The sequence below is a fragment of the Pleurodeles waltl genome, chromosome 2_2 (assembly GCF_031143425.1).
Source record: "Pleurodeles waltl isolate 20211129_DDA chromosome 2_2, aPleWal1.hap1.20221129, whole genome shotgun sequence".
In the NCBI taxonomy this organism is placed as follows: domain Eukaryota; kingdom Metazoa; phylum Chordata; class Amphibia; order Caudata; family Salamandridae; genus Pleurodeles; species Pleurodeles waltl.
The window spans coordinates 906,481,257-906,493,919 of NC_090439.1; the positions used below are offsets into that span (position 1 = coordinate 906,481,257).

General features: G+C 44.6%; 1 protein-coding gene across 9 annotated transcripts in view; it reads left to right on the forward strand.

Annotated features, from left to right (window-relative positions):
• Positions 1 to 12,663, forward strand: part of OXR1 (oxidation resistance 1) — a 1,752,159-nt gene that overhangs the window by 1,687,477 nt on the left and 52,019 nt on the right. For all 9 annotated transcript variants that reach the window (XM_069220614.1, XM_069220609.1, XM_069220613.1 and 6 more), the window contains one exon: positions 10,352 to 10,447. In XM_069220614.1, the coding sequence (XP_069076715.1) occupies positions 10,352 to 10,447 (96 nt within the window). The remainder of the gene's footprint in view (positions 1 to 10,351; positions 10,448 to 12,663) is intronic.

The window sequence follows — 12,663 nt, forward strand, 5'->3', positions numbered from 1 at the left end:
TTAGCTCATTAGCGCTCTTGTTTAGCCCATACGCCACAGGAACAACAATTTCTCTTGTAGCACCCGTTAATATGTCTTCAATATTACCACGCTTCAAATTTCATAACAGTAAAAGAGCCAGAATGGAAAGCATAAATAAAAACATTGTTAATTAATCTTTAAATCTACTCCCTTATGAGATGGAGTCTTTTCTAAATAGCACTATAAATCTGTCACTCAAGCCACAACATTTTTATTTGTTCTATCCATATCAAACACATGTTGTTCGTTTTTTGAAACAACCAGTCAACACTGACCATCACTTAATATGCCATATTACAACACACCAACTCCTCAAATTCATATGGGCAACAAAGCTCTATATTAAATGGTTTACTAGTATGTCCTACAAGATTGTCAGAAAACATAATGTAGGAACCATACTTCACGAAGTCTCTTAAAGCAATCTTATATGATTAAAGGAGTATGTTCAATGCAATATTCTGTAGTCAGTCTTAATTCTGGCCCTGTGTTGTATTGGACCCACAAATTCCTAACGCAATAGCACTGTTGTTCTAGCCCTTAAGCCAGTGACGGTAAATTCTTTATTTAACGTCCATTATTGTAAGAAAACTGTCACATATCAAACCATACAGTTTCATAGAAATAAACGAACATATGGAAAATTTAAAAAAGAAATATAAAAAATGTGTTCACTAAATGTTGTTATTTATCTGTCTGAAGAATTTCCGTGACTGTGGCTCAAGGGCTTGAACTGTAAGCTACTAAGCTAGAAATTTGTGGGTTCAGTACCACACATGGGCAAAGTTGAGATTGACTACATAATATTGCATTTAATATGTTGGATTAATTATATAAGATTGCTTGAAGAGACGTTGGTGTACAGACAGCTGCATATTGGTTAACCCATTACAACAGGCCCTTACTTGCTTGTGTGCATGTTGCTTGAAGGATCTATAGGAATGCAGATGCTGTAAGACACAGCCTACCTACAGTAATTTTGCTGTCTTTATAGAGTATCTTACTGTAAATCAGTTCTGTGTGAACCACTGTAATGTCATTTATTTATATTACCTAGGTTCACTTGGACTTTTGGGTTACTCTTGTAGATTATTAACTAGAAGAGGCAGCAGAGGTTCTCGAATTGCTATTGCTGATTGGAGAGATCAAGCTGAGATCCTCACAGACATCTGGAGCCAGCATCCTACAGCTTGTGAACATTGCTTCCCTTCAGTAAAGTTTTGACGGATCTTATATTGCTCTTTTAAAGCAAATCATGTTCAGCACCTGCTGCCATCCAGGGGGTCGACATTTTTACTGGCTTATCCCTTTCGAAAGTGTTGATGACCAGGCTTCCTCTTCCTCTGAACAGAAGCCTGACGGTTTCCCTCTAGTTCTACAGATAAGGGACTCAAATAGTATTACAGCGGTAAGGGAAAAAGGTTTTCTCTTAAGGAAACCTTGGTCTTCATTCCACAAATGCAACTTTCCTTCTGTCATGTTAATTTCCTGCTTTGTGGGAAGTGGCACAAATAGTTGTTCCGAATCTTCCCTACCACATTTTTAACCATTTTGCAGAGGTTGTGTGTGATAGGCATAACGCAACCAAACAGATCCTCCCCTGTGGCCTGGATTAGGCAGGATCCATGGGCTCTTTTCTAGATATCCACTGGCATCCTTGGGGGCGTTTCAGTGGTTTGTTGGTTCATGTCGAGGCCATAATATGGAGACAGTCAAATGCCCTTTGGTGGAGCACACCTCTTTGGTGAGAAGGTCTGTATTGGAGCACTTCCAACTAGGTCAGTTATGGCTTGTTCCTTGGAACTAGATTCCCTGTGTGACAGTTTCACCAGCTGTACCACAAGTTCAGGAGATATTCCCAGGGCCTGCCTTATTCTTTGGACTTGTCTTTTTTGGTGGCATTGGCCCTCAAAACCCAAGCAGCAGCCCAACAAGTTCTTCCACAGCTGTAGGGGATATGATGATTCCAGACTATCCAAGGCAACAAAAGTCCTGTGCCCCTGCTTTGCCGCAACACTGCTTTAACTCACCCTTGAGGGTGCCCTTTCATACAATGCTGGCAGTCCATAACCACTGGCCATTGGGTCCTCCAGATTGTTGAACAAGTATCCCCCTTTCCTTGTAAGACTTGCCACACATTCCTGTGTTCCTGTTACTTTCTTGTTCCCAAACACTGTGACATCTGCCACATTCTGGACATTTGCCTTTGACTAGCTTCCTCAGCAAGATGTCCAAGATACTTTAGCTTTTGCAGGTCTTATTGGTCCAGGTGCTGGACAACTGAATGTTGATCCTCGACCTCCTGTATGTGTATTTTCATTTAGCAATACTGTAGTCAGGTTGGCACTTTAAAGTTTTGTTTCTTCCTTTGGCTAACTTCAGCCCACCCAGAGACTTCACAAAGGTTTCCCCATTTTAGCAATTCTTCGCAAGTCAGTGATCTTTGTGTTCTTCTATCTCTGCTATTCACTGCTGAAGGCAAGTACACCACTGCTGGTGTCGGTCCATATGCTGGTCACAATATCCCTGCTTTTAGACTTGAGGTTTTTAGTCAACCATCCCAAGTCGCAGTCCTCCAGTTTTACTGGACGTTTTATGCAGGAAAATGCCAACTTTCTAAAAGTGATGGATTCAAAATACTAATCTAAAATCCAGTCTGACCGTTAGATTGGATTTTAATTTACTACTAATTTGAGCACTTGAATCAGGGTTCTACCTATTCCCAAACTCAAGTTCTGCATTATAAGGTGTAATAATGCAACCCAGTGTTTTTTCTGTGGGAGAGCCAGCCTTGCCAGAGGTAGGTTTTTCACTGCAACGGCATTTAAAACTGAAGTATTCATGTCCTACTTCTTAAATATCATTCTGTATGCTAAATGAGCATTTAGGGCCTTTCTTTGGGGTGACTAATAAGTATTAAAAATGACGGTTATAGGCCTGGCAAAATGTTCATTCTACAAGGTCGAATTTGCAGTTTTAAAACTTCACCCACTATAATTACAACTCAAAACCACGATTATCCTGCTTACTTATTTTCTAAACACAAGGTTAGCAAAACCAGGGCACCAGATTGATTGAGTTTGGGGATTGAATCAGGCCTCATGAATGTCATCCCACACAAGGAAGGTTTCAAAATTAGTGCACAGTCGACTGCTGCTCAGCCACTTTATCTGCTCATCCACTACTACAAGCACCACTTCCTTTCACTTGCGGCTGATAAGTGGGTTGGAAGTTCTAAGTTCCTGCAGCTAGTTTTAGCTGATGTCACCACACTGAAACTCTGTTTGCTTCAGGCAACCCCGTCTTTATACCTCATTTGCAGGTAGTTAGATACAGCGTCATACCTAGCAGTAAGTGGGTGGACGCAACGTGATTACAATGTAACAAATGAGTCTATTGTTTTAGGTGGTTAGTTGAATAGCGCAAAACTTAAACAGTGTTTTATTTTTAACCAAGGTGCAAGAACACTGGGAACTACAATGTGTTCCATTGAAAAGAGAAAGTTAAAACTTATCCAGTATTGGATCTTTCATAAATTCACATGCTTGAATCATCCCCGTCTTGGAAGTGGGAGTCCCACGGTACATAAAATAGCAATAATTAACGAATAAAGCTTTTTTTGCCATAGGCTATAATGGAAACAGTAATCGCTCATATAGCCTATCCATGTCCTTTTGTGAAAAGGACCCAAACCTGCCTGCTGACCAATCAGGCACCAGCACCCTCTAGAACACTCTCAAGAGAAGCTCCTTCCCTCAGATTTTCTACTGCACGTCGTGTGAAGGGAGTCTACCTGAGCTCTGCTCAGTTTTCTACTTCTTCAGAAGCTTTTTTCTCTCAAAGAAATTAAAATATGTTAAATTCTTCTAGAAAAGGCCTTTTCCGCCATTGCAAGACCTGTGGAAAGAAAAGGCTCCATGTGGATGATCCACATAAAGACTGCTTGTATTGTCTCTACCCGCAACATCAGGTGAAAGACTGCAAGATATGTTGTACCTTCTCCACAAAAACCCTCAGAGACCGTGAGGGTAGACTCCTGACATGGTTACAGGCTAAATCCTGTACTTCAGGTGAGGAGAGTGGGTCAGAGAGGCCACACAAAAGGTCCAAATCTGAGGACCTGGGCCAGACAGAAAAACTCCAGAAAGAGGCAGAAATTACACCATGGAAAGGGCTTACAGACTTCAATTTCCTCTGAGCCATCCTCTCCTCTTTAAAAGAAGGAGTCCTACCGTCTTTCTCCTTCCTCAGAGCCCTCTACCTCTAGAAAGGTGACTATTAAAATCAAATCGACGACACCACCGTCGATTACCGTGACGACGACGACGGTAATAACAGCTACCGTCTCCACTGCATCGTCGACGATACCATCGTCAGCGACAACTACTTTGACATCAACGGTAAGTGCTCCTATACCCTCAATCAAACCTCTGTCTACGAGGACTCCAGAACGGAGTGCGTCGTTGACATCATCGACGACGACAACATCGTCGCTTATAGCACCGTCGACGACAGCCCCGTCGACTATAATATCAACATCGACAGCGTCATCGGCTGTCTCACCGTCGATGAGGACACCGTCGACTACACCACTGTCGACTACACCACCGTCGACGAGACCATCGTCGATGGAAAAATCATCACTGACCACATTACCGTCCACGGCATCTTCAACTCTGACACCATCTACGACTACACTGGTGTCTGTCAGGCAGATAGAAGCTACTCCTACCTCTTCCAGGTCTCCGGATCTCCGAGCCATGGTCAGGATCACATCTCTGTCCAGATCAGACATTTATCCCATGGACACGTCTCCAAGCAAGGTGTCAACTTTAGTACCCAGTCATCTTCTTGACTGGGAGGAATCTGATGAGGGTCCATTCGGAGATGCACCCAGCCCATCACCGCTCCACGTTAAATATCAAGAGGAAGATGACGATGATTAGTATGACCAATACCAACCATACTACTCACATCAAGAACTCTATTACCAACCAAGAGAGCCTCAGCCAAGAGACTCTATACAGATGCCTTCCCCCCTTAATCCAGGATTTACAATCTATGCTACAGGATTATAGGAGAAGGTTCCCAGTAGCAGCAGAAGATCAGCCACCACCACCATTTTCTCCTGCTACACCAACCAATGTCCCTCCTCCTCCAGCTACTCCAAGAATGACACCCCACTCTGTGTTAGCTGCACCCCCTAGAGATGAAGGTTCCACTTCAGGGGAAGAAGAGGAAGAAGGAGAGATTTCTACCCCGCAACATCCTACTGAGGAATGGGATGACTACTTGGCCTCCACTCCTTCTCCACCACCTCCTCGCCCTTCTGATTCTCCACCTGAGGATATAGGTGGTTTCCACAATCTTATGGACAGAGCTGCTGAACGCTTCCACCTTCCAACATCTGTCTCCCAGTCGGAATGTTTCCTGCATGATTTCAAGGAGCATTCAAGGAAGTCTGTACAGTCCATTCCGATTATCGATTTTATATGGAGCGAGGGTACAAAGATTATGCGCAACCCGGCAACAGTCCCACCAGTCCCGCAAAAACTGGACAAGAAATACAAAGCAACCCAAGATTCTCCGGCATGTCTTACTGGCCACCCAAAGCCTGACTCGGTTATTTCACAAGCTGCTCAAAGGTGTTCTAAGAACCCATCGACGCCTATCTCTACTCCTCCAGACAGAGAAGGAAGGAGATTGGATAATGTGGGCAAAAGATTCTCCTCCATGTCAGCAATCACTGTCAGAGCAGCAAATTCATTGGCAATCCTGGGTCGTTATGACCGGCAAATGTGGTCTGATATGCAACCTTTCTTGGACCTCATCCCTGAAAGCAAGCAAGCAGAGGCACGGAAGATCCTCCAAGAGGGTGAGCGTGCATCAGAAGAAATAATCGACTGCGCTCTTGATATAGCTTCTACTGGTTTTCGCCAGCTAGCTGGTGCCGCTGTCTTACGTCGCCAAGGTTGGCTCAAAGCCACATCTTTCAGGCCAGAAGTGCAGTCCCGTATCCTCGACATGCCCTACGATGGCGAATCTCTCTTTGGCAAGCACGTAGATGACGCGTTCCAAGCCATCAAGACCGACACAGACACTGCCAAGTCCCTGGGTACCCTGCAGTACCGGAAACAGCCCTTTCGGGGTGCTAGAGGAAGAGGTTTTACCTCATTTCGAGGTTCCTTTCACAGGCAGTACCAACAACCCCAATATAGGCCTTCCTACCAACAAAAATACAGGCAACCATCTACGGCTTCCTAAGCCAGACAGGGAGGAAAGAGAAGATCGGGTTCATAAAGCAGAGATCAACCCAGAAAGCAATGATCTTCTCCAGGCACCGGCTATGCTTCCCCAGTGTTCACACCATCAACAAATAGGAGCAAACATTTCCAACTACATCCAGAAGTGGAAGAAAATAACAACCGACAAATGGGTGCTGGATATAGTGACAAGAGGTCAAACCCTGGAATTCATACAAAAACCACTGCATCATCCACCAAGAGCAGGCAGACTTCTCCATCTTCGTTTGCTTCAACGGGAGGTATTCATTATGCTTGCCAAGGGAGCTATAGAGACAGTTCCAGTTCAGCAACAAGATCTCAGATTCTACTCCCGTTTCTTCCTAATAAAGAAGAAGTCAGGGGAATGGCGTCTGATACTAGATCTCAAGAAACTCAACAAGTTCCTTCGGAAGCAATCTTTTCGGATGATCACACTGTCAGATATCCTGCACTTCCTCAATCCTGGAGAATTTATGACAACTTTGGATCTCCAGGATGCCTATTTCCACATACCAATACATCAGAAACATCGCAAATATCTCAGCTTTACTGTAGCCGGTGCCCATTATCAGTTCAAAGTCCTACCATTGAGGCTGAGATCAGCGACAAGAATCTTCACGAAATGCCTTGCCCCAGTTGCAGGTTTCCTCCGCAGCAAGGGTTTCCAGGTGTTTACATACCTGGACGACTGGCTCATAAAAGCTCCGTCTACGCTACTAGCCTCCAAAGCGACAAACACTTGCTTATTATTCCACCGTTTGGGGCTAACAGTGAATCTACAGAAGTCAGTCACACTTCCCTCACGCAGAAGAGTTTTCCTGGGTGCAGAATTAGACACTATCCAGAACAAAGCATATCTCACTCCAGCAAGGCAGCAGAAGCTAACCCACTTAGCTGTCAGAATCACCACAAAAGAGTTTGTTTCAGTACGACTGTTCAAGTCGCTTCTGGGCATGATTTCCTCAGCCATCGTCCTAGCTCGACTAGCAAGGCTGAGAATGAGACCGTTGCAAGAAGAACTACAACTCCAATGGACCCAGTCGCAAGGGTCCTTCGACGACTTAATAACTATCACACCAAAAATTTAGCAGGCGTTGAAGTGGTGGTCTCAGACCAACCACCTCTCCCAAGGTCTAACGTTTCTAGCACCAATAACAGACTTTGTCATAACCACAGACGCTTCCTTGGAAGGCTGGGGAGGCCATTTGCAAGACATGCACATTCAGGGCAGATGGTCCAATCTCCAGAAAGGAATGCACATAAACCTGCTAGAACTGAAGGCGATCCTTCTCACGCTCAAAGCTTTTCTTCCACGCATTGCAGGGTCCTCAGTGTTGGTCAGGACGGACAACACAACAAGTATGTTTTACATCAACAAGCAGGGACGAACAAGATCCCTCTCCCTCTCAACGGAAGCTCAGTCTCTTTGGGACTGGCTCACATTGCACAATGTTCGCCTCAGGGTGGAGCACCTGCCAGGAATCAACAACGCCCTAGCGGACTCTCTCAGCAGGGCGGACGATAACTGCCACGAGTGGGAACTCAACCAAAACATACTCAACGGCATCTTCCAACGATGGGGTCAGCCGATCCTAGACTTGTTTGCCACCAACCTGAACGCCAAATGCCAGTTCTACGCCAGTCGATACCCACTCCCGGGGTCGTGGGGAAATGCTCTTTTGATGAGATGGTCCGGGATCTTTGCCTATGCTTTTCCCCCCAATCCCTCTGATTACCAGGGTCCTCGGGAAAATGAATTCCGAATGCTGCAGGATCATTCTCATAGCCCCCAGATGGCCCAGACAGTACTGGTACACGGAGCTTCTACTCCAGTCCGTGGCCAATCCAGTCCGCCTTCCTTGCAACCACAACCTTCTCACGAAAAATCAGGGTCTCATCCTTCATCCCGACCCAGCTTTGCTGCAATTGCATGCTTGGCTCCTGAGTACAGAGAGTTTCACGATATGAACATTGATCAGGAATGTAGACTGATATTATCTAGGGCCCTAGCAGAGAGCACAAATAAGACGTACAAACTCAAGTGGAAGAGATTTTGTGTTTGGTGCTCTCAGAACAACTTCCACCCGTTACAAATTAACCCTGAACAAATTCTTTCTTACCTTCTCTCACTCTCCAAGGCTGGTCTTTGCCATGCATCAGTCAAGATTCACCTAGCAGCTATAGCCTCCTATAGGCGATCGGCTGAGATGCCCTCAATCGGCTCATCCAGAATCATTAAGCAGTTTATGAAAGGACGTTTCCGCACTTTCCCTCCGGTGCGGTTACCTCCGCCAGAGTGGCACCTTAATATAGTCCTGTCTCAGCTCATGAAAGCTCCTTTCGAACCCATTCACAGGGTGGAACTCAAGTACATCACATGGAAAGTGGCAACCCTGCTTGCTCTCACTTCTACCAGGAGAGTCAGTGATATACAGGCGTTCACTGCTAAAGAACCCTTTTTGTTTTTTTCTGATGACTTTGTTATGCTCAGAACCAACCCCAAATGCATTCCCAGGGTGTCATCTTCGTTCCATCTCAATGAGCCCGTGATACTACAAACCTTTTTTCCAAACCCAACTACAATTGCAGAAAAAAACTCTACACTCTTTGGACATCAAACGATGCCTCAAATTCTATCTTCAAAGTACCAAACAAATCAGAAAATCAGATCAACTCTTGGTATCTTATTCTATTGGACGACAGGGAGCAGGAGTCACCAAGGCCACTATAGCCCGGTGGATTTCATCGACCATCCAATTCTGTCACACCAAGGCAGGAAGACCGTTGACTAGGCGCCCAAGAGCCCACTCCACAAGAGCAGTCTCCACATCGGCTGCTTTGTTTCAGGGTATTGCCCTGGATAAGATATGTCAAGCTGCGACATGGAAAACTACGCACTCCGTTACACAGCACTATTGTTTGGAGTCATCACAGAGAACCGACTCTAGTAGGACAAGCTGTTCTACGCCATCTCTTTAATTAAAGGGAGACCTTTACTTGGTTTTATAGAAATGGTTTGATATGCAAATAACCGTGATTTCCATCATATATACTCTGATATGCTTCTATATAAGTATATATATATTTAGTTTATATGAGTGTATGTATATATATATATATATATATATGTGTGTGTATTTATAACACGAATGTTCAGTATATGTGTACATGTGCTTAGAAGTATCTATATTTCTCTGAAGTTCATAATGCAAGATTTATGAGCTAACTATTTTATATTGGGTATAAAGGATTTTCATGCTCGCACCCTCCATCCACTGCGGGTATAATGTTTATCAACAGTACTGCTGACTATTCAGATTCAAGCATGTGAATTTATGAAAGATCCAATACTGGATAAGAAAACAAGTTACTTACCTGTAACTACAGATATCCAGTATTGGTATCTTTCATAAATTCACATGCGACCCACCCTCCTCCCCTTTGACGCTCGCATTTCCTCTCAGGTTATAAACTTTCACTCTCGTGCTGGAAAACCTGAGGGAAGGAGCTTCTCTTGAGAGTGTTCTAGAGGGTGCTGGTGCCTAATTGGTCAGCAGGCAGGTTTGGGTCCTTTTCACAAAAGGACATGGATAGGCTATATGAGCGATTACTGTTTCCATTATAGCCTATGGCATTGCTATTTTATGTACTGTGGGACTCCCACTTCCACGACAGGGATGATTCAAGCATGTGAATTTATGAAAGATACCAATACTGGATAACTGTAGTTACAGGTAAGTAACTTGTTTTCTTCCTGGCGGTCTTTAATCAGACACTCAACATCATACCTGTGCGTTCCAAAAAGCTGTGCTTACATTCCGCATAGAGATATGAGCCGTGGTTGCTGGTGGTGCAGCTAACACAGGACTCTTCTATGAACTCATTTTGTTTCATACTGTCCCTAATGCTTTGAGAATTTTTATAGCAGGTAGTGTTTGAGTTTGTCAGCGAATGGACGTAAAGTGCAGTAACAGCCATTGTTCTGATGCAATAAAGCTAGGTGATTTATAGGGCAGTGGATAAATGTATGTTCTCTTAATTTGCAGGTGTTTGGGGCATTGTCTTCTGATCCATTCAAAGTGAGTGATGGTTTTTATGGCACTGGAGAGACTTTCCTCTTTACATTTTCTCCAGACTTCGAAGTAAGTAAATGTATATTGAGTCAGTTCATCTGGTTGCACAGTCCTCGATAGATTAACTTGTTGGATTATTCATACTTAGCGAATGTTTAGTGCGAAAAACTGATTAGTTGTGCCGCTGTTTTTTCTCCCACCCTCAATTTCCACACCTAGTGTCATTCTGTTTCACACTGTTTTTGAGTTCCTATTTACTTTTTGCTTACAGCATTTACCCTTTGTTATCATTGGTATGCCAGAAACCGCCCTCAAGGGGTGCATCAGGGGCCGACGCATAAATAGCCGCCGGGGACCCGGAAATTACTGTTTACAGGAAAGGACATCATGCATCCTTCTCAGGGGGTAGAAAATCGCGCAGAGGCTGGTGCTAGGACATCGGGCCAGTGAGGGCCCAGCAAGAACAGAGGACTCTTTCAAACCCCCTAGTGGGGGTTTGAACACCACTGCGTTCTCAGCTAAGGAATGCGAATTACAAGAATTCTTCTGCCCATGCAGAAAGTAAATTGCAGGGACAGGAGGGCCTGCGTGTAGGAATTCGCATTACATACTGTGGTGGGGAGGGCAGGATACATAAACCCAGAGGGACACAACCAACTCCATCCAGGGTGTTCCTAGAAAATCCCAAGCTTCACAACACCAGGCACGCTCGGCGCCAACAATGCTGAGGCTGGCCCTGGCAGCGTCTTAAAACAAGTCAAGGTGAAAAGTTGAAACGGGCGGAAAGTCCCTACAAATTAAAATTGGAGCAGAGATATCACCCATATTAAAGTCAAGGCTGGAGCTTCAAAGCGGCTGGGAAGTCCCTACAAAGTAAAATAGGAGTAGCAATGTCAGCCACAAAGTGACTGGACTTAAAGGTTGATCTTAATCACAGGGTTAAGCAATCCTAGCTCACCACGAACAGGGCAGTGTAGCTTCAGGAGGGTAACCAGGAAAGCCAAGAGGCAGTAGAACAGATATCCCCTGTACTGCAGTAATATCAAACGTCTGGTGAGCCAAGTGTTCTGTTTAGTCCCGGTAGCATAACCAAGGGTAATCCAACCCACTAACAGTAGTAAGCCTGAGCTGGGGAGAATTTGTCCCAAATAAAACTCAGAAGGGCTAGAAAGCTAGGTTGGCGTTCAGGCTGATTCATTAAAGATTAAAAGCGGTGGTTAGACTGTCCAAAAAAAAAAATGTTGCAAAAGCAGTGATCCTTGGGAGGCCTGAGGGCCAGGACACTGAGGCGCTCTGGTGAGAATCTGAAAAGTAACCAAGGGCGGTGCCAAAAAGATGAAAAACGGAAAAGAACAAAGTGGGGGAGCCGCCTGGGGACATAAGCCCCACAGGCAGCGTGGCGGTAGAAGGGGCACGTTGGCTGGTAAAGGAGGCACACCGGTTCGCGGTGTGCTGGAGAAAGGCTACTTACCTTGGGATGCCTTACGGTGGGTAAGTAGGGGAGTAAGTGGAGCACAACACTTGCATGCCAGACCCACCTGTTGGCAGGGCACAAAATGGACTGAGAAGGTGGTGAGTTGAGCCTAACAGCAGTAAGAGGCTACCCCCTCACGATCAGAGAAAGAACCACCAAAAGAACACCAAAACTGGATGACCCCAAAAGGGGCATGGAGGATGGCCTCAACAGCAATAGGTGTCAGAATTATGCCAAGCAAACAACAAGGACTTGATTGATTTATAGCAGAGATGACATCATGCAGCACGGTTATGATCCTGGCAAAAATAATTTATGTATGGCAGAGAAGCTTTTGTCGGTGATTTATGACCTGTCTCCGAATTATGATTTATGATCACGACAAAAGCAATGTGTGACACTCAGAATGATTTGTGACACTGTATAATGTTTTATGGCCTTGTCATCTGGATTTATGAATGAACACCATGAGTTAGGAGGTCAAGGTTGTGTTGCAGGAGTCCATGCATATAATAAAACTGCGGCCAAGTATTCCCAGAGCAAAATGCAAACACACACGGCTGTTGTGAATTTATTCATAAATGTATATGGGGAAATTTTCACATGAGAAGAACAGGCGTTGTCTTGCCAGTTACAAAAATGGAAAACACGACGCTTCACTTTTATTTTGTAGCTTAGCAGTTAAAAAGAAGTGTTCAGCTCACTCAAATTATCACAGCCTCTATTTTACGACCAGAGCTTTCAACATACTAATTGGTACTGTAAGGGGCATTTGCAGAATTAGCTCATTGGAACCATGTAAGACCTCACA